Source organism: Mobula hypostoma, chromosome 19, assembly GCF_963921235.1.
Source record: "Mobula hypostoma chromosome 19, sMobHyp1.1, whole genome shotgun sequence".
In the NCBI taxonomy this organism is placed as follows: Eukaryota; Metazoa; Chordata; class Chondrichthyes; order Myliobatiformes; family Myliobatidae; genus Mobula; species Mobula hypostoma.
Window position 1 is genome coordinate 13,257,672 of NC_086115.1, and position 22,831 is coordinate 13,280,502.

General features: G+C 46.4%; 1 protein-coding gene across 1 annotated transcript in view; it reads left to right on the plus strand.

The window, feature by feature from the left end:
• hoga1 (4-hydroxy-2-oxoglutarate aldolase 1) overlaps positions 1-21,429 on the plus strand; it is a 31,198-nt gene extending 9,769 nt beyond the window's left edge. Inside the window, exons 2-7 of the mRNA XM_063071385.1 lie at positions 1,606-1,734; positions 2,032-2,159; positions 3,035-3,169; positions 6,888-6,984; positions 15,378-15,511; positions 19,588-21,429. Of these exons, the coding sequence (XP_062927455.1) occupies positions 1,606-1,734; positions 2,032-2,159; positions 3,035-3,169; positions 6,888-6,984; positions 15,378-15,511; positions 19,588-19,737 (773 nt within the window). The 3' untranslated portion in view covers positions 19,738-21,429. The remainder of the gene's footprint in view (positions 1-1,605; positions 1,735-2,031; positions 2,160-3,034; positions 3,170-6,887; positions 6,985-15,377; positions 15,512-19,587) is intronic.
• The last annotated feature ends 1,402 nt before the right edge of the window (positions 21,430-22,831 follow it).

The following is a 22,831-nucleotide window of genomic DNA, read 5'->3' on the forward strand; positions in this document are numbered from 1 at the left end:
TAACAGCCGAGCCAAATTGGGAAGATCGGGTAGAAACATAGAAAATAGGTGCAGGAGTAGGCCATTCGGCCCTTCGAGCCTGCACCGCCATTCAGTACGATCATGGCTGATCATCCAACTCAGAACCCTGTACCTGCCTTCCCTCCATACCCCCTGATCCCCGTAGCCACAAGGGCCATATCTAACTCCCTCTTAAATATAGCCAATGAACTGGCCTCAACTGCTTCCAGTGGCAGAGAATTCCACAGATTCACCACTCTCTGTGTGAAGAAGTTTTTCCTAATCTCGGTCCTAAAATGCTTCCCCTTTATCCTCAAACTGTGACCCCTCGTTCTGGACTTCCCCAACATCGGGAACAATCTTCCTACATCTAGCCTGTCCAATACCTTTAGGATTTTATACGTTTCAATAAGATCCCCCCTCAATCTTCTAAATTCCAATGAGTATAAGCCTAGTTGATCCAGTCTTTCACCACATGAAAGTCCTGCCATCCCAGGAATCAATCTGGTGAACCTTCTTTGTATTCCCTCTATGGCAAGGATGTCTTTCCTCAGATTAGGGGACCAAAACTGCACACAATACTCCAGGTGTGGTCTCACCAAGGCCTTGCACAACTGCAGTAGTACCTCCCTGCTCCTGTACTCGAATCCTCTCGCTATAAATGCCAGCATACCATTCGCCTTTTTCACCGCCTGCTGTACCTGCATGCCCACTTTCAATGACTGGTGTATAATGACACCCAGGTCTCATTGCACCTCCCCTTTTCCTAATCGGCCACCATTCAGATAATAATCTGTTTTCCTGTTCTTGCCACCAAAGTGGATAACCTCACATTTATCCACATTAAATTGCATCTGCCATGAATTTGCCCACTCACCTAACCTATCCAAGTCACCCTGCATCCTCTTAGCATCCTCCTCACAGTTAACACTGCCGCCCAGCAAATGGTTGGGGTGTCAAGGGCAGAGGCAAGAGACAGGCTGGTTTGGCTCACTGCTCGGCGGGATTTGCTCAACTGTGCTGGACTGAGTGTTTGGCCTGAAACTAGCGGACTTCTGAAATGGCTGCAGTGTTGCCTGGCATTGTGAACTTCAGTTCTGAATGCTGATTGCTTGCTTTATTGTTTGCACAATTTGTTTTTCCCTCTCCCTCTCCCCCTCTCCCCCTCCCCCTCTCTCTCCCTCCCCCTCCCTCCCCCTCCCCCTCTCTCCCCCTCCCCTTCTCTCCCCCTTCCCCTCTCTCCCCCCTCCCCCTCTCCCTCCCCCCCTTCTACCACAGTGCATGACCATTCAATTCCCTCCACTGTATTCCCTCTGCCACCTCTTTGCCCACTCTCCCAACCTGTCCAAGTCCTTCTGCAGAACTCGTGCCTCTGTGACACACCCTGTTCCTCTATCTATCTTGGAGATGTCTGATAACTTGGCCACAACGCCACCAGATCGTTAAAGTGTGGAACGATCTCACCAATCCCATTTCTCCACACATTCCCTGGAAAATTATTCTCCTTTTAACTGTTGCGATTTGGAGGGTCCTGAGACCTGCTTCCATTCTGGTTTCTATAAGTACTTGTGGCATTAAGTAAGTGCATGCTCTTTTTGTTTGTAGGGTTGGTTGTGCAAGGCTCCAATGGGGAGTTTGTCTACCTGAGCAGTGAGGAGCGCGTTGAGATTGTCCGCAGGGTGAGGCAAGTCCTCCCTCAGGAGATGCTTCTGGTGGCTGGCTCTGGATGCGAATGTGAGTAGGGCCAATCCAGTAACCTGCTGCCAAGATCAATCTAACTTAGATTCTAACACATTTCCCAATGCCAAGGTTGGTGGGGTCTTTTGTTGATTCTGTTATGGTAATTAATCTATTATGAATTTATTGAGTATGCATGTAAGTAAATGAATTTCGGAGTGACATATAGGCACTTTGATAATAAGCTTGCTTTGAACTTTGACGAAGGGATTGTGGCCTCAGTGAGAGGCCGATAAACACAGCCAATGGTTCTAACTAAGGTCCATTTTGCTTTCTTCCTCCACCGCGCCCCAGCCACGGAAGCCACTGTGACGATGACGCAGAGCATGGCAGACGCGGGGGCGAGCGCCGTGATAGTCATCACTCCGTATTACTACAGGGGCCGGATGAACAGCTCTGCCTTCGTTCACCATTACACACGGGTAACGATTGTCCCTGGAGGCCCGGGGGCGGGATCTCTGCTCGTTGCCGGGCTTGGGGCTTAGTCTCGTTCATGGACCGCGGGTCGGAGCAGAGGACAGCTGGAGTTGTGGGTTGGGGGGGCATCAGCTCTCCTGGAGCTGGTGGATGGAGGGGGTGGAGAGCTGCCTCTGCTAAATTGGTACTTTAGTTTATTACTGTCACAGAAACCGAGGGACAGTGGAAAACCCATCAAATCTGCTTCACCATAGCTCATTTACTGTCCCGCTCAACCCCAATTTCCTGTCTTGTCCCTGTAACTTTTAATGCCCTGACTAATCTATTAACCTCTGCTTGAAATGTACTCAGTAACTCACGTGGCACAGAGGTCATTGAGTCTGCAGCTGTCATTGTGCAATAAATACCACGGGTTTAATACCCTCTCTAAAGCAATTCCTCCTCATCTCTGTTCTCAGTGGGCGTCCTTCTACTCTGAGGCTGGTCCCTCTGGTCCTAGACTCTGCAACTATAGGAAACATCCTCTCCGTATCTGCTCTGTCTAGGCCGTTCAATAAATAGATAAATTTACAAAATGTACATTAAAAAAAAAACAAACAAAATAAAAATGTAAGAAAGTAGGGGAGAAAACCCTCTGTAGATTTTGTGCAGTCGCCCGGAGGGCAATTGCCGTACTAATCTGTGCTTCTGGATAGAATGCACTGGTAACAGAAGAAAGGGGTGTCAGGGTCAGGGTGTGACCAGTGCGTGTTGCCCCTACGGTTGCTGGTGTGGGAGCATGGTGAGCACAGGACAGCTCGGTGCTGACGTGGGTGTTGGTTATGGAACGGGGTGGGGGGTCTCAGTTCGGTCACTTCTGATTGTACTCTTTGAGCTGCAGGTGGCGGATTCCTCGCCTGTACCCGTCGTGCTGTACAGTGTCCCAGGCAACACAGCCTTGGAGCTGCCAGTGGATGCCATCGTGACGCTCTCCCACCATCCCAACATCATTGGGCTAAAGGACAGCGGGACCGATGTAAGTAGCTGGGGTCTCTTTTGCTCCGTCTGCTGCTTTGATATTTGGGAGGAAAGGTAGTTGACTATAAAAAAGTTGTTGAATGCTAGCACAAACTTGGTAGGCTGAAGGGCCTTTTTCTCTACAAGTCAAAAGAACTGCTTGAGCCTGACCCACTATACCTCTTCCAGGTCCTTTTCCCTTCCACTTGCCCTAATCTCACAGTACGCTGCTCTGCATGCAGAGTATACCGTACGGTTACAGATGAACTGCTGTATGTACCCTAACTGGTTGCTTCGTGGTCTGGTACAGCAATTCGAATGTGCAGGAATGCAAGAAGCAGTGGCTTCTATCACTGACACATCCCTCCCCACCATCGGTGAGATCAACAGGAGGTGCTGCCTTAGGAAGTAATTAAGAATCCACCATCAAAGACCCCCACCATCTGCCCATGCTGTCTTCTCACAGATGCCATCGGGTAGAAGGTGTACAAGTCTGAGAGTCCCACGTCACTAGGTTCAAGAACAGCACCTTCCCTTCAAGCACTAGGGCCTTGAACCAACCGGCCAGTTGGCACCGGAATGTGGGGCGACACTCCCAGCACATCTTGGGCTGTCTTGCTTGGTAAGGCAAATTACACATTTCACTGTATCTTTTGACGTATACATGATAAATGAATCTGAACCCTAATCTCTGCCGTTTTCCACTACAAGTGAATGATTTTGTACTTTTATAATTGTGCGTAGTTTACGTTCAGTTTGTGCTTCTCTCGTGAAGGTGATGCTCTGTGCCTGTGATGCTACAAGTCAGTTTTTCACTGCACCTGTGTATACGACAATAAACTTGACTTTTGGTGGGAGTTAAAAACCTCAACCTCACACTTTTAACTGGACTCTTCACACCTGCGGGCCACCAGTCTCCGTGTCTGTTTGGAGCCGAGGAATATAGATCCCCACAACAGTGTGTTTGGAAGATAGTTCCTGGGATTGGCCTGGAGTAGGCTGGCTCTGGTTTGAATGTTGTTCCCTGTGCTCCGTTGCCATTTCTCCGTTACCAACCTGTTTGAGGAGCAAACTCTCCAAACCCAGGGATCCAATCATGCAACAAGGGTTCAACAGTATAAAATGTCTGGGCAGCGCAGTGGCCTAACATTTAGTGTAAAACTATTACAGAGCTGGTGACCCAGGTTCAATTTCCGTCATTACCAGTAAGGACTTTGTACGTTCTCCCTGTGACCACCTGATGCTTGCACTGTAACGCTCTATCCTATATTCTGTGATGTTTACTTTGTACTACCTCAACGCAGGAAATGATCTGTGTGGATGGCATGCAAAGCAAGGTTTTTCAGTGTATCTCGGTTCATGTGACAATAATTATAATAGACCAATTTAGACCATAAGACAAAGGAGCAGAAGTCGGCCATTCGGCCCATTGAGTCTGCTCTGCCATCTTATCATGAGCTGATCCATTCTCCCATTTAGTCCCACTCCCCCGCTTTCTCACCATAACCTTTGATGCCCTGGCTACTCAGATACCTATCAATCTCTGCCTTAAGTACACCCAATGACTTGGCCTCCACTGCTGCCCATGGCAACAAATTACGTAGATTCACCACCCTCTGGCTAAAAAAATTTCTTCACACCTCTGTTCTGAATGGGCGCCCTTCAATCCTTAAGTCATGCCCTCTTGTACTAGACTCCCCCATCATGGGAAACAACTTTGCCACATCCACTCTGTCCATGCCTTTCAACATTCGAAATGTTTCTATGAGGTCCCCCCTCATTCTTCTAAACTCCAAGGAATACAGTCCAAGAGCGGATAACGTTCCTCATACGTTAACCCTCTCATTCCCAGAATTATTCTAGTGAATCTCCTCTGAACCCTCTCCAACGTCAGCACATCCTTTCTTAAATAAGGAGCCCAAATTTAGAGGGGAGACGGTGGGTGTAAAGAGGGTGGAGAGAAGGATTGCAAAGTTGGAGAGTAGCAGAGATTGCAGAGGGCGAGCCGTGAGAGAGTCTCACACAACGTGGGCAGCGTGGGTAGTGTAGTGGTCAGCACAACACTTTACAGTACCAGCGGCCCAGGTTCAATTCCCGCCGCTGTCTGTAAGGAGTTTATACGTTCTCCCCGTGACTGCGTGGGTTTGCTCCGGGTGCTCCGGTTTCCTCCCACGTTCCGAAGACGTACCAGTTCCGAGGTTATTTGGTCATTGTAAATTGTCCCGTGATTAGCCTAGGATTAAAATCGGGGGATCGCTGGGCCGCACAGCTCCAAGAAGTGGAAGAGCCTGTTCTGTGCTGTACCTCAAAAAATAAATAAACTCCCGTTGAAGAGAGGAAATCATCTTCAAGCTCTCGTCTGCACTGTGTCCTGCTTTAAGCCCTGTCCTGCCTGGTTTCACTGCTTTTTAACCTTCCCTCTGTACCCTTTGGTGACTGCCCGCCCACTTCACGGTTGCTGCTCTGACACCGCCCCCCCAGATCCCGTCACCTACAGACCAGACTCATCCGACTGCCTGCCAACCAGAGGTGACCCTCGTTGGTCGAAGGGAGGGCTGTTGTCTAAGGATCCCTGGGTGGGGGGGCATTGCTGGCATCGATCCTTTGGGGAGGGGAAGGGAGAGGGGACGAAGGATGTCCTGATGGTGTAACGGTTAATGCAACACTTTACGGTGCCAGCAATTACTGGTGAGGGTTCTGTTCCTGTTGCTATCTGTAAGGAGTTTGCATGCTCTCCTCGTGACCACGTAGGTTTCCTCCGGGTGCTCTGGTTTCCTCCCACACTCCAAAGACATATGGGGTATACTGCGTCCGGTGCTCCCGATGTGGCCTTCTATATATTGGTGAGACCCGACGCAGACTGGGAGATCGTTTCGCTGAACACCTACGCTCTGTCCACCAGAGAAAGCAGGATCTCCCAGTGGCCACACATTTTAATTCCACGTCCCATTCCCATTCTGATATGTCTATCCACGGCCTCCTCTACTGTAAAGATGGAGCCGCACTCAGGTTGGAGGAACAACACCTTATATTCTGTCTGGGTAGCCTCCAATCTGATGGCGTGAACATTGACTTCTCCAACTTCTGCTAATGCCCCACCTCCCCCTTGTACCCCATCCGTTATCTATATCCACACATTCTTTTTCTCTCTCTCCTTTTTCTCCCCTGTCCCTCTCACTATACCCCTTGCCCATCCTCTGGTTCACCCCCCCCCCACTTTTCTTTCTCCCTGGACCTCCTGTCCCATGATCCTCTCATGTCCCTTTTGCCAATCACCTGTCCAGCTCTTGTCTCCATCCCTCCCGCTCCTGTCTTCTATCATTTTGGATCTCCCCCTCCCCCTCCCACTTTCAAATCTCTTACTAGCTCTTTCAGTTAGTCCTGACGAAGGGTCTCGGCTCAAAACGTCGACTGTACCTCTTCCTAGAGATGCTGCCTGGCCTGCTGCGTTCACCAGCAACTTTGATGTGTGTTGCAAAGACGTATGGGTAATGGGTTAGTGAGCTGCGGACTGTGTTGGCCATTGATGCAGGTGATGCATTTCATCGTATGTCTGGATCTACGTGTGATAAATAAGGCCAATCTCATTACAGAATGTCCACGCCCAGCTCCAAACTGGTGTACTACTGTCACGTGTACAGCGGGGAAAACGTTTTGCTGCCACTCATGCGTTTATTCACCGGTGCACTGAAACTCGTCGAGTGACTGGTCATCTGTAAACTCTGTCCTTGCTTCAGGTTACAAGGGTCACCCTGATCGTTCACAGAACCAGGAAGCAGGGTTTCCAGGTGCTGGCCGGATCTGCGGGATATCTCCTGCCGTTGTACTCAGTGGGTGAGTGGGGAAGGGGGCCGGACAATCACAGGTGAAGCTCGAGGTAATGCCTGTTGTGCCTGCTGCAAATACGATCAGATGTGTCTATCGTCAGAACCCGATCAGGTTTAATATCACCGGCATATGTCAGGAAATTAGTTAATTTAACAGCAGCAGTACAATGCAGTACATAATAATAGAAAATAAACCAAACAGATTGTGAACTCTGAATCTCCCATCTCCACCACTCACCTCCTGTCATCGATCGATGTCCTCTTTCCCCACTCCCCACCTCAGTCCATCGATCACCTCGGGCCTCTTTCTCGTCCCTCCCCTCTACTCTTTACTGGCCATCACCCCTCCTCACTCTCTGTCCCAATGCACAGTTTTGACTCAAAACGTCACCATTTCCTCTTCCCCTCCTGCTCGATCTGCTGAGTTCCTCCGGCAGACCATTTGTACAGATACCAATTCTCCGTAGGCTCTGCCTATACTTCTCGCTGCCTCTGGGTAGCAGCCAACATGATCAGATACCCCACCCACACCGGGTGTTCTTTGTTCTCCCCGGTCCCACCGGGCGGAAGATGGAAAATGCCCGAAAGCGTGTACGAGCAGGCTCAAGAACGGCTTCTATCCCACTGTTATCAGACTAATGAACGGTAAGGTTGGCTCCTGACCGTCACAAACGACCTTGTTGTCTATCCTGCACCTTATTGTCTCTCTCTCTGTGCTGGACTTCCTCTGTAGCTGTTGCACTTTATTCTGCATTGTTACTGTTTTACCCTGTTCTATCTCGGTGCTCTGTGTAAGGATTTTAACTGTAACTCTTTAATTTGGCAATCTGTTATTTTACCGTGTACAGCCACAATGCACTGATGTGATGAAAGGATCTGTATAAATGGCGTGTAAAGTAAGATTCTCACTGTACCTCAGAACATGTAACAATATAAAATAATTTTTCACAGTTCATGTAAGTTTATTGTCAATATAGGTACACACTCAGTGGCCACTGGAGTAGCTCCAGGAGTGGAATCCGGTGTGGACTTCTCCTGCTGTGGCCCACCCACTTCAAGGTCGGACATGTTGTGCGTTCAGAGACGCTCTTCCGCACACCACTGTTGTGATGGATGGTTTTCCCAGTTACTGTCACCTTCCTGTCAGCCTGAACAGATCTGACCTCTCGCATTCACGAAGTGTTTTTACCCACAGAGCTGAGGAAGTATAGAAAGTTGAGGCGTATCGATAAGGTAAAATGCAAACAAGCTTTTTCCACGGGGGTTGGGTAAGACTGGAACTAGAATCCGTAGGTTAAGGGTGAAAGGGGAACCTGAGGGGAGGAAACTTTTTCACTTAGAGGATGGTGTGAGTGTGGAACGAGCTGCCAGTGCCAGGTGCCAGTTTAATTGCAGTATTTAAGAGAAGTCTGGATAAGGAACTGGATGGGAGGGGTATGATCCAGGTGCAGGTCGATGGGACTGAGGAGAATCACAGTTTAGCATGGACTAGTTGGGCTGAAGGGCCTGTTTCACATCATGACTCTGGGTCTCGGGAAAAGCTACGTGACCCAGGGAGTGCCTGTTCTTACAAGGAACAATGTGGCTCGGGTAAATGATCAGGGGACAATTTTGTGGTTCAGCCCACCAGTTCAGGTCCCAGACTGGAGAGATTCAACCTGTGTAATAAATGGGGGCGGTGAAGAAGCATTGTTTATGTTTAATTGTGTAGAATTGTTGAGCAAACATTGGCTGGGAGACTGTGTAAACTCAGCTGCTCCATTGTATATTCACTTGGCAGATGAGGTTCCATCTGGAGAAGTGTGAAGTGATTCACTTTGGGAGGAACTTGAAGGCACAATACAGGGTAATGGCAGGATTCTCCGCAGTGTGGAGGAAGGGTGGCAACTTGGGGTCCACATCTATAGATCCCTCAAAGTTGCTGTTCACCGTGATAGGGTTTTTAAGAAGGCGTATGGTGTGTTGGCCTTCAGTATCCAGGGGATTGAGTGCAAGAGTTGTGAAATAATGTTGCAGTGTTCAGTTCTGGTTGCCTCATTGTAAGAAGGATGTGGAAGCTTTAGAGAGGGTGCAGAGGAGATTTACCAGGATGCTGCCTGGATCAGAGAGCATGTCTTATGAGGAGAGGCTGAGCAAGCTGGGGTTATCCTCCTTGGTGTGAAGAAGGATGAGAGTATTACTTGATGGAGATGTACAAGATAATTAGGGGCACAGATAGAGAGGACAGCAAGCCTTCCCCCCAGGACAGAATAGATAATGAGAGGACATAACTTTTTACAGTGCTGTAGAAGAGTATAGGAGAAGTTGTAAGAGAGGGTTTTTTTTATTTACACAGAAAATGGTGGGTACATGGAACACACTGCAAGGTATGGTGGTAGAGGTAGACGCGTTGGGGAGATTGAAGAGACTCTTGGGCACAAGGATGAATGAGAAATGGAGGGCTGCGTAGGAGGGAAGGGTTAGATTGATCTTGGAGTGGGTTAAAAGGTCGACACAACATCGTGGGCTGAAGGGCCTGTACTGTGCGGTAGTGTTCTATGAAAGGGATTCAGTGTTATGTGTGACAGAGCATGACTTAGCATGGACATTACAGATTACAGCAGGGTTCTGTTCTGGACACAAGCAACTGCAGATGCTGGAATCTGGAGCATGAACAAGAGGCTGCAGGAACTTAGTATTCAGGCAGCATCTGTGGGGAGGGATGGACAGTCAGTGTTTCAGGTCAAGCCGCTTCATCTGGAGTGAGAGGAGTGATTGCATATTAAAAAGTGAAGCCCTATTCTTCACCTCTGTACTGGTCATCTCCCCACTATCTCTCAGTCTACGTGAAGGGTCTCGACCTGAAATGTCAACTGTCCATTTCTGTTCCTGTTGTCTTTTTGTAACACAAATCAATGCCCACGCAGCAGAAGATGCCTATAACCCTGCAACATCTGTCAGGCCCATGCACCAGGTAACAGAATGCTTATATCGAGGTAAGGGCCGTACGTAAGTTGGGTGATCATAACATGGATGGACCTATATGTTACTAGTGGATAGACAAATTCTTGACTCCATTATGTGTTCTGAGGATCAGCTTCCTTCCTCTCTCTCATCCCCCCCCAGGCCGTGAGACTGCTGAACTCCCAGGTGAAGATGAAGTACTAGTATCTACTGTTATACCGTTTACTTTTTAACATGTGTCATTAATGCACCTTATTATTCGTTAATTTATTTGTGGTAATATTACTTTGTGTGAGTTGTATGTACTGTGTGCATCTAGATCTGGAGGAACGTTGTTTCGTTTGGCGGTATAAATGTGTATGGTTGAATGACAATAAACTGAACTCGAACTGAGGTTGTGAAAGTCAGTAGACACTCAGTGGTCGTATTAAGCACCTCCTGTAACTAATAAAGTGCTTACTGAGTGTATGTCGTGGTATTCTTCTGTAGTCCATCCACTTCAAGGTTCAATGTGCTGTATGTTCAGAGAAGCTCTTCTGCACACCACTGTTGTAATATGTGGTTACCTGAGTTACTATCACCTTCCTGTCAGCTTGAACCAGTCTGGCCATTCTCCTCTGACCTCTCATATTAACAAGGTGTTTTTGCCCACAGAACTGACACTCATTGTATGTTTTTGCTTTTCACACCATTCTATGTAAACTCTAGATTGTTGTGAGTGAAAATCCCAGGAGGTCAGCAGTTCCTGCGATACTCAAGCTACCCTATCTGGCACCAATAATCATTCCACGGTCAGAGTCACTTAGATCACGTTCCTTTCCCATTCTGATGAAAGTCCGAAAAGCAACTGAACCTCTTGACCATAGAGTCGTAGAAAAGTACAGCACAGAAACAGGCTCTTCAACCCATCTAGTCCATGCTGAAGCATTTAAACTGCCTAGTCCCATCGACCTGCACCAGGACCATAGCCCTCCAAACCCCTCCCATCTACGTACCTATCCAAACTTCTCTTAAACATTGAAATCAAAACCGCATCCATGACTTGCGCTGAGAGCCCATTCCACACGCTCATGACCCTCTGAGTGAAGAAGTTTCCCCCCACGATCCCCTTAAACTTTTCACCTTTCACCCTTAACCCATGACCTCCTGTTGTAATCCCACCTAACCTCAATGAAAAACATCTGCTTGTATTTACCCTATCTATACCCCTCATAATCCTGTATACCTCTATCAAATCGCCCCCCCCCCCCAATCGTCTACATTCTAGGGAATAAAGTTCTAACCTGGTCTATCTTTCCTTATATCTCAGGTCCTCCAGTCCCCACAACATCCTTGTAAATTTCTTCTGCACTCATTCAATCTTACTTACATCTTTCCTGTAGGTAGATGACCAAAACTGAACACAATACTTCAAATTGGGCCTCACTAATGTCTTACAACTTCAACATAACATCCCATCTCCTGTTGACGCCACTTTCAGTGAATTATGGACCTGTGTTCCCAGATCATTTTGTTCTATGCACTCCTCAGTGCCCTTCTGTTCACTGTGAAAGACCTACTCTGGTTGGTCATCCCAAAGTGCAACACCTCACACTTGTTTGCACTTTATTCAATCTACCATTTTCAGCCCAATTTTCTAGCTATAGTCTTCCTTGCTGTCCACTGCATCCCCAATCTTGGTGTCATCTGCAAATTTGCTAATCTAGTTAATCGCATTATCATCCAGATTGTTGACGTGGATGACAAAAATCAATGGACCCAAAAGGTTCAAAGGTTTATTATCAAAGTATGTATCCCAACACAACTCTGAAATTCTTCTTCTCCAGATAGCCACGAAACAAAGAAAGAACATGAAAGTAATTCAGAGAGAAACATCAACCCCACCCTTTGTACAAAAAACAATGGCATCCTGATAATCAACTCCCAAACCCCCCTCACTCCGCATAAAAAAACTAACAGAATGTAACAAAAACCCTCCCCTTGCACAACAAAACAGAAAGGAACAGGCAAAAAACACAAGATATAAAAACCACGAGTCTGAGAAAGTCCACACTTCATAAATGCAATAGTCCAATCCATAACGTAGAACTATAGTAACATCCTGCTTCATTGTCGAAAGACGGATGCCACACAAACACAGAGAGGCTTACCCGTCTGCCACAGGGAGCCACACAGTGATAGGCCTCCCACAGAATCCTTCTCTGGCAGTGATCAAAAGGCAAGCAGTTCGCCATCCACATTTGCCTTGATGTCTCAATCCTCCTCGATGCTTTAATCCGTGAAATGGAGTCTAACATCAGCTTGCGTCCTGTCACAAAGTTTCTTTGCTGTCCGAGTATGTGCTCGCTTTCTGGAATCTTCTCGGAGACAACAAAGCATTGGATCGCTTAATTGATTTCCAAACTGAAAATCACAGGCTCTAATAGTTCCAGAAACACACAAGATGAAAAACGGTTGTAAAATAAGTAAAATAGACATTTTTGTGGGCTATCTGGACGATGTCAACCGAGTGAACGTTGTATGCTGATACCATCTTGACCAGCACCAATCCCTGCAACACCCCACAAGTCAGAGGCCTCCCGTCAGCGAGGCAACCATCTACTACCACTCTGGGGCTTCTCCTGCAAAGCCAATGTCTAATCCAGTTACTATCTCCTCTTCCATGCTGAGCAGTTGAACCTTCTTGACCAACCTCTCATGCGGTACCTTGTCAAATGCCTTACTGAGGTCCATGTAGGCAATATCCACTGCTTTGCCTTCATCAACTTTTCTGGAAACTTCTTCAAAAAAAAATCTGTACAATTGCTTAGACACGCCCTACCTCGCACAAAGCCACGCTAACTATCTGTAATCAGCTCCTGTTTATCCAAATACGCATATCACAGGTCCCTTAAAATACTTTCCAACTACTTTCCCACTACTAATGTGAGGGTCACCTGCTTTATTCATAGACCCTTTCTTAAACAGCAGAACAATGGAGGCTATCCTCCAATCCTCCGGTACCTGACCTGTCAATAAGGATGACTTAAATGTCTCTGCTATTTCTGCACTTTCCTCCAACAGGATCTGAGGGAACGCATTGTCTGGCCCCGGGGATTTATCCACCCTGATTTACCTCAAGCAGCAAACACCCCCTCAAATCTGATGCTGATGCTTTGCCTTCCTTCTGTAGACTTGGTGTCCACCTTCCGAGTAAATACAGATACAAAAAATCCATTTAAGGTCTCTATTAGCTCCATGCATAAATTACCATTTTTCCAGAGGAGCAGTCATGCCTTGCAATCCTTTTGTTTTAAGATATCTGTAGAAAATCCTTGGGATTCTTCTTCACCTTGTCTGCTAGAGCAACCTCGTGCCTTCTTTCAGCTCTCCTGATTTCTTTCTTAAAGTGTTCTCTTGGCATTTCTTATACTCCAAGTACCTCATTCGCACCCCCTTTTGTTAAGCAGGGCCTCAATATCTCCCAATAACCAAGGTTCCCTAAACCTGCTATTCTTGCCTTTTATACATGCAAGCTCTGTACTCTCAAAATTTCACTTTTGAAAGCCACTTACCAAGAGCACCTTTGCCAGAAGCCAGCCTGTCTCAATCCATACTTGCTGGATCCTTTCTGATGCCATCAAAATTGGCCTTTCTGCAAGTTTGAATCTCATTCTGCAGACTAGATCTATCCTTTTCCGTAATTACCTTGAATTTAATGGGTTTGTGGTCACTGGATACAAAGTGTTCCCCTACTCAAGCTTCTGTCACCTGCCCTGTCTCATTCCCTAATGGCAGATCAAGTATTGCACACTCCCTCATTGGGATTTTTCCTGAACACATTTGACAATCTCTATTCCAATCTCACCCTTTAACAGTATGGGTGTCCCAGTAAATATGTGGAAAGTTAGCATCACCTACTCTCGCAACCTCATGTTCCTTGCAACAATCTATAATCTCTCTACAATTTTGTTCCTCTAAATCCCATAGACTGCTGGGTGGTCTGTAATGTATTCCCATTAATGTGGTCATACTTTTCTTATATCTCAGTTCCACCCATAACGCCTCACTAGACAAGTTCTCCTGCATGTCCTGACTGAGCACTGCTGTGATATTTTCCCTGACTAGTGACACCATTCCTTCCCCTTTAATCCCTCCCACTCTATTATGTCTAAAAGAATGAACCCTGAGCTGCCAGTCCTGCCCCCTGCAACCAAGTCTCACCCATGGCTACGTCATCATAGTTCCAGTTGTTGATCCATGCCCTGAGCTCATCCACCTTTCCTACGATACCCTTTGCATTGAAATGTATGTGATTCAAAATGTGCAGACATGGTCTGCGTTCTTTAATGCGTTAAGTTGCTGCTCTGTGATTAGCTGATTAAAGTTCAAAGTAAAATTTATTATATTAAATACGTGTCACCTGAAATTCTTTTTCTGCAGGCATTCTTAGCAAATCTATAGAATAGTAACTGTAAACAGGATTTGTACACATCAGGAACTGTAAATAAACTGTCCACATGCAGATAATAAATAATAAATAATGAGCGTGAAATAACATAGAAACATAGAAACATAGAAAATAGGTGCAGGAGTAGGCCATTCGGCCCTTCGAGCCTGCACCGCCATTTATTATGATCATGGCTGATCATCCAACTCAGAACCCAGCCTTCCCTCCATACCCCCTGACCCCTGTAGCCACAAGGGCCATATCTAACTTCCTTTTAAACATAGCTAATGAACTGGCCTCAACAGTTTGCTGTGGCAGAGAATTCCACAGATTCACCACTCTCTGTGTGAAGAAGTTTGAAGAAGTTAAGGGAGCCCATACATTGGTGTAGTTGTCGCTTTTTGTTCAAGAGCCTGATGGTTGAGGGGTAGTAACTGTTCTTGAACCTGGTGGTGTGAGTCCTGAGGCATCTGTACTTTCTACCTGATGGCAGCAGCGAGAAAAGAGCATGGCCTGGGCGGTGAGGATCTTTGGTGATGGATGCTGCTTTTCTACGACAATGTTTCATGTAGATGTGCTCAACAGATGGGAGGGTTGTACCCGCTTTGTACTGTGCCGAATCCAATACCTAACTACTAGACAGGTATATGGAAGAATTTAAGATGGGGAGTTATATGGGAGGCAGGGTTTAAGGGTCGGCACAATATTGTGGGCTGAAGGGCCTGTAATGTTCTATGTTCTTTTGTAGGGTTTTTTGCTCAAAGTCGTTGGTATTCCCATACCAGGTCATAATGCAGCCAGTCAGCACACTTTCCACCACACGTCGATAGAAGTTTGCCAACTTCTATCATGACATGACATGCTGAATCTCCGCAGACTCCTGAGGAAGTAGAGGCACTGTCGTGCTTTCTTCGCAATCATATTTAATCAAGTAGATATTTGGATTAAGGAGCAGGGTACAGACGTGTACAAAAGGAGTTTTATTCTCTCATTGCTCTGCTGCCTCCAACTCCATGTCATCTGCGCAGGTGCTGTCGGAGGCGTGTGTGTGTTGGCGAACGTACTTGGGGAGCCCCTGTGCAAGCTGGAAGAGCTCTGCCTGGCCGGACAGTGGGTAGAAGCTCGTGAACTTCAGTACAGGCTGGTTGAGCCGAACGCAGCAGTAAGTGTAGCTTCATTCTTCGACCCTGTGTTTTCAAATTAGGCATCACTGATGGTGCACTTTGCAGTAACCTGTTGTGTGTCAGAAGGTGCTGGGCTCTGGTCTCACTGCAGGAGCCTGACCACATATCTGAAGGGGCTTCTCCTCGAGTTCTGGTTACTCTTCAGCCCAATGCTCCTGACCTATGGCAGCCTGGGGCAGAGGGGAAAGGGCCACACCCGGAATCCCCTGCTCGGCTTGGCTCTTCAAAGTCCAAAGTAGATTCATTATCAAAGTACATATGTCTCACAAAATACAACCCTGAGATTCATTTTCTTGCGGGCATACTCAATAAATCCATAACCGAGTAATAACCCTGATAGAATCAAGGAAAGACCGCACCAAGGGATCTGTGGACACAGTGGAGGATTTTTGTGGATAGTGCGCTCCCCTGGGGCTCGAATGTGTGGTAGATAGAAAGAAAAATGAAAACTAGTCTGTTTTGTCACGTGTATAGTGAAACATTAAAACATACGGTGAAATGTCATTTACATCAAATCATATCGGCTCTGGACAGCCGGCAAGTGTCGCCATGCTTCTGGGACCAACACAGCACACCCACAACTCACTGAGCCTGACCTGTACTCCTTTGGAATGTGGGAGGAAACCGGAGCACCCGGGGGAAAGCTACACGGTCATCGGGAGAACGTACAGACTCTTTACAGACAGTGGCAGGTGTGAAGCCCGGGTTGCGGGTTCTGTAAAGTGTTTCGCTGGCCACTACGCTGCTGTTATTTATGGGAATGTACAGGTTGTCTTAAGGATGGACAGGCAAGGTTTGTAGTTGCTGCTTTTAAGGGTCCGGGGGTGATCTTGACAGGGATGAGGAGAGGAAGATTCTTCTTGTGGGGAATTCTAGAAAACGGGACGGTCAGTGCTTAAAAATAAAGGGTTCATCATGTAGAAATGTGATGGTGTGACTTTCTTTTCTCTCAGACAGCTGTATGCTTTTTGAGCAACATACATCAAAGTTGCTGGTGAACGCAGCAGGCCAAGCAGCATCTATAGGAAGAGGCGCAGTCGACGTTTCAGGCCGAGACCCTTCGTCAGGACTAACTGAAGGAAGAGTGAGTAAGGGATTTGAAAGCTGGAGGGGGAGGGGGAGATGCAAAATGATAGGAGAAGACAGGAGGGGGAGGGATAGAGCCGAGAGCTGGACAGGTGATAGGCAAAAGGGGATACGAGAGGATCATGGGACAGGAGGCCTAGGGAGAAAGACGGGGGGGGGGGGACCCAGAGGATGGGCAAGAGGTATATTCAGAGGGACAGAGGGAGAAAAAGGAGAGTGAGAGAAAGAATGTGTGCATAAAAAGGAGTAACAGCTGGGGTACGAGGGGGAGGTGGGGCCTAGCGGAAGTTAGAGAAGTCAATGTTCATGCCATCAGGTTGGAGGCTACATTGACTTCTCTAACTTCCGCTAGGCCCCACCTCCCCCTCGTACCCCAGCTGTTACTCATTTTTATGCACACATTCTTTCTCTCACTCTCCTTTTTCTCCCTCTGTCCCTCTGAATATACCTCTTGCCCATCCTCTGGGTCAACCCCCCCCCGTCTTTCTCCCTAGGCCTCCTGTCCCATGATCCTCTCGTATCCCCTTTTGCCTATCACCTGTCCAGCTCTCGGCTCTATCCCTCCCCCTCCTGTCTTCTCCTATCATTTTGCATCTCCCCCTCCCCCTCCAGCTTTCAAATCCCTTACTCACTCTTCCTTCAGTTAGTCCTGATGAAGGGTCTCGGCCTGAAACGTCAACTGCGCCTCTTCCTATAGATGCTGCTTGGCCTGCTGCGTTCACCAGCAACTTTGATGTATGTTGCTTGAATTTCCAGCATCTGCAGAATTCCTGTTGTATGCTTTTTGAACTCTCTTGCTGATAGACTGCTGAACATTTACATAGAAACATAGAAAATAGGTGCAGGAGTAGGCCATTCGGCCCTTCGAGCCTGCACCGCCATTCAGTATGATCATGGCTGATCATCCAACTCAGAACCCTGTACCAGCCTTCCCTCCATACCCGCTGATCCCTTTAGCCACAAGGGCCATATCTAACTCCCTCTTAAATATAGCCAATGAACTGGCCTCAGCTGTTTCCTGTGGCAGTGAATTCCACAGATTCACCACTCTCTGTGTGAAGAAGTTTTTCCTAATCTTGGTCCTAAAAGGCTTCCTGTTTATCTTCAAACTGTGACCCCTCATTCTGGACTTCCCCAACATCGGGAACAATCTTCCTGCCTCTAGCCTGTCCAATCCCTTTAGGATTTTATACGTTTCAATAATCCTCAATCTTCTAAATTCCAACGATTATAAGCCTAGTCAATCCAGCCTTTCATCATATGAAAGTCCTGCCATCCCAGGAATCAACCTGGTGAACCTTCTTTGTACTCCCTCTATGGCAAGGATGTCTTTCCTCAGATTAGGGGACCAAAACTGCACACAGTACTCCAGGTGTGGTCTCACCAAGGCCTTGTACAACTGCAGTTGTACCTCCCTGCTCCTGTACTTGAATCCTCTTGCTATAAATGCCAGCATACCATTCACCTTTTTCACTGCCTGCTGTACCTGCATGCCCACTTTCAATGACTGGTGTATAATGACACCCAGGTCTCGTTGCACCTCCCCTTTTCCTAATCGGCCACCACTCAGATAATAATCTGTTTTCCTGTTTTTGCCACCAAAGTGGATAACCTCACATTTATCCACATTAAATTGCATCTGCCATGAATTTGCCCACTCACCTAACCAATCCAAGTCACCCTGCATCCTCTTAGCATCCTCCTCACAGCTAACACTGCCGCCCAGCATTGTGTCATCCGCAAACTTGGAGATGCTGCATTTAATTCCCTCATCTAAGTCATTAATATCTATTGTAAACAACTGGGGTCCCAGCACTGAGCCTTGTGGTACCCCACTAGTCACTGCCTGCCATTCTGAAAACGAGGATGTTTCCAGGGTATGAGGGACTGAGTTGTCTCTGGAACACAGAATAGTACAGCACAGAACGGGCCCTTTGGCCCACAGTGTTATGCCAATCTATTGTATATGGCTGTGAAGAGTTTATACATTCTCCCTGTGACCATGTGGGTTTTCTCTGGGTGCTTCAGTTTCTTCCCACATTCGAGAGACGTAAATCATCTTATTGCTTGTTACGGTATTTGTGGTAATATTACTTTGTGTGTGGGCTGTGTGTTGTTCACTGTGGTCCAGAGGAATGTTGTTTCATTTGGAAGTGTACATGTACATGGCTGAATGAGAATAAACTTGAACTTAACGCTCTGGTTAGCAGGCTAATTGGCCATGTGGTGTAACTGGGTGGCACATCTTTAGGTTTTTAACACAAACAGCGCATTTCACTGTATGTTTCAACACATGTGATAAATATATGAATCTGAATCCACCCTTATTTTAAATCAAGGTCACTTTATCTCCTCTCGTCCTTCCATTAACCAGAAGGGCCTGGTACCCTGCTGTATTTCTAAAGATAAAATAATAAATGTACTTTATGATCAATCCAACCTTTCCCTCCTACACAGCATGTAACTCTCCATTTTACTATCATCCCTGTGCTGATCTGAGAGTCTCTTTGTTTCCTTATCGTATCAGCCGAAACCACCCCCACGCCCCCAGTAGGAGACTGAGAGGTGTATAAAGATCTGAGCGGGCACTGGGTCTTTCTCCCCCAGGGTTGGGTTATCAAAAAGGCAGAGGTTCAGGGTTTGAAGGGAAAGGAGGGGAGGGAGGGAGGGAGACATACTTGTGTGAAATGAGCTGCCAGAAGACGTGGGTGCAGTAACAGCTTTTAAAAGATAGTTGAACAGGTACTTTACATGGATAGGAAAAGTTTAGAAGGGATGTGGACCAAATGCAGGCAAATGGAACTAACTTGAATGGGGTATATTGTAGGAGTTGAGCCAAAGGGCCTACTTCTGTTCTGTAGTACTCTGGGAGCACAATAACCTCTGGCCTTCCCCTCCTGAAAATGAACATGGAATACATTGAGAGTAAGATCAATAGACACTTATTAGATATTCTTATGTCTTGTAGATTACACGGAAGTTTGGGATTGCAGGCCTCAAGGAAGCAATGGAATGGTTTGGGTATCACGGAGGACCCTGCCGCGCTCCGTTACTGCCCTTGACGGAAGCAGAGAGGAAGGAGTTGCGTGGTGACTTCATGTCCAACGGATGGCTGTAAACTTAGCCACACTGACAATTACGGATTTAGAACTAATTAATCTTCTAGAAACTGCTTAAGAAATGGGCTTGTTTTGTTTTTTTTTTATTGCTGCTGTTCTGTTGAACATTGTGGGCATGCTTTGTTGGCGCTGGAAAGTCAGACGACACTTGCAAGCTGACAGGTCGTCCAAAATGATAACACCAAGGAATTTAACATTGCTGACCTTCTCCACCTTCTATCCTCCAATGAGGACTGGCTTTGACTTCCTTATGAAGTCAATAATCAACTCCTTGGCCTTGCTGACATTGAGAAGAGTAACGGGCTTCACAGTCATCTGTGGCAATGAATTCCACAAATTCACCACCCTTTGGCTAAAGAAATTAACCCTTATCTCTGTTCTAAAGGGATGGCCTTCTGATCTAAGGCCATGCCATCTGGTCCTAGACACTAAACTTACATTCACAATGAAAATATTTTTTCCTATCTACTGCAACATGTTGAAATAAGGCAACTGGAAAAAACGTTAAAGGGAAAGAATAGTTTAAGTTCTGTCTTCAGTCTCCTGTGCTCCATTAAAGGACATTTTGTTAACAGTTGGCTGCTTATTGATAGTGGTCTTATTCAGGTTAAGAAGTTAGTCAGGATTGTGAAGCAAATTCGTTTCCAATTCCTTATTATGTAGACATTACAACACAGTACAGGCCTTTTGGCCCACACTGTTGTGCTGACCTCCTAAACTACTAAGATCAATCTAATTCTTCCCTCACAGAGCCTTTCATTTTTCTATAATCCATGTGCTTCTTTAATGTCCCGAATTTATCTGCCTCTGAACACCACCCCTGGCAGGGTGTTCCATGTACCCTCCACTCTCTGTGTAAAAAAAAAACACACCGCTGATATCCCCTCTGTACTTTCCTCCAATTGCCTTAAAATTATTCCCCATTGAGTGAGTGAGGGGAATGTTTTTTTAATCCTGAAGAAAATTTACAAGTTTCATTGCTGAAATCAAATAAAGACTTAACAATGCTGTTCTGGTTATTTTAGCCCACTGGTGAAATTTGTTGTACTTCTATCTGTGCTGGGAGAAATAAGGTTCAAAATTGCAGTTACCCTTTTGCAATGGGACTCTGCCAACACAATCTCAGTTTGCTCCTCCTCAAGATCTTTTTTAATTTTGTCAAGAGTTACTGAAGCAGAATTCAGATTAAAGTTGCATTTTGTGTCCTTGAGTGTGGCAGTAAGGTTGTTTTCTTTGCAAGGCACCATGAGACATAGGAGCAGAATTAGGCCATTCAGCCCATCAAGTCTGCTCCACCATTCCATCATGGCTGATCCTGGATCCCACTCAACACCATACACCTGCCTTCTCGCCATGTCCTTTGATGCCCTGACCAATCAGGAAATGATCAACTTCTGTCTTAAATAGACACATGGTAGCATAGCGGTTATTGCATTGCCTTACTGCCGCTGTCTGTAAGGACCATCTGTCTGTACGTTCTTTCTGTGACCACATGGGTTTCCACTGAGTGCTCTAGTTTCCCTCTACATTCCAAAGTCTGCAGGTTAGGGTCAGTGGGTTGTAGGCGTGTTATGTTGGTGCTGAAAGCGTGGCGATACTTGGAGGCTGACTAGCACAGTCCTTGCTGATTTAATGCAAAACAACGCATTTCTCTGTAAGTTTCAATGCACATGTGACAAATAAAGTTAATCATTATCTTTTGTCTTTGATGTATAATTTGGTGTTGTATGTGCCCTGGGACTGAGTGAACAGAAACTGGTATTTACAGTGGAAGGCCTGCGGAGGAAATCTCACTGAATCATCTGATGTATCATTGCCAGCAAGCATCTCAATCCAGTTGTAAACCAATACTGTTAACAATACAATATGTTTTCAGCAACTTCAGTTAAGGATTTGGGAAGTGGCACTTATAATCACAAGCATACTTGACAGCTCAAGCAGCTTAGATGAACGCTTTTAACTAACCCACATTGTCCATAGTCATAAATTGGTTGAAGGCAGAGTGAAGAGGGGGAAAAAATAAGACCACAAGACATGGGAGCAGAATTAGGTCATTCAGCCCATCAATTCTGTTCCAACAGAGAACAGAGGGATCTAGGAATAATGGTGCTTAGTTCCCTGAAGGTGGAATCTCATGTGGATAGGGTGGTGAAGAAAGCTTTTGGTATGCTGGCCTTTATAAATCAGAGCATTGAGTATAGGAGTTGGGATGTAATGTTGAAATTGTACAAGGCATTGGTGAGGCCAAATTTGGAGTATTGTGTACAGTTTTGGTCACTGAATTATAGGAAAGAGGTCAACAAAATAGAGAGAGTACCTAGGGTTACTAGAATGTTACCTGGGTTTCATCACCTAAGTTACAGTGAAAGGTTGAACAAGTTGGGTCTTTATTCTTTGGAACATAGAAGGTTGAGGGGGGAACTTGATAGAGGTATTTAAAATTATGAGGGGGATAGATGGAGTTGACGTGGATAGGCTCTTTCCATGCTCTGTATCCATTCTCTCTAGGCCTTTTGACAGTTGATAGGCTTCCTTCAAAGGCAGAGGAGGTGGGGTATGCTTTATGACCAACTCCCTATGGTGTGTAAAAAAAAAATGTTGCTGTGCTTTTCAATCCTGCTCACCTGAGCTGGAACAGCTTCTGATCAAGTGTCATCCATTTTATTTGCGGTGAGAGATTCAGTGATCATCTTGGTAGCAGTATGAGTCCCACCTCAGGTCAGTGTATAACAGGCTCTAGACGAAATGAGCGATGGAATCAACATGTATGAAACAGCACATCCTGATGCCTTCCCCATCACTGTGGCGGATTCATCTCTGAGTCTGACCCAGTACGCTACAGCTGTCACTGACTTCATTAAAATCTATGTGGATAAGTGTGTCCCTACAAGAATATACTGTACATACCCAAATCAAAAGCCGTGGATGAACCAGGTTTCTACTCTGCTGAGGGCTAAGTCTGTGGCATTCAAATCTGGTGACCCAGGACTGTAGAAGAAAACTGGGTACGACTCGTGGAGGGCGATCTCAAGAGGAAAGGAACAATACTGAACGAGGCTGGAGGCAGAATCAGATGCACAACAACTCGGGCAG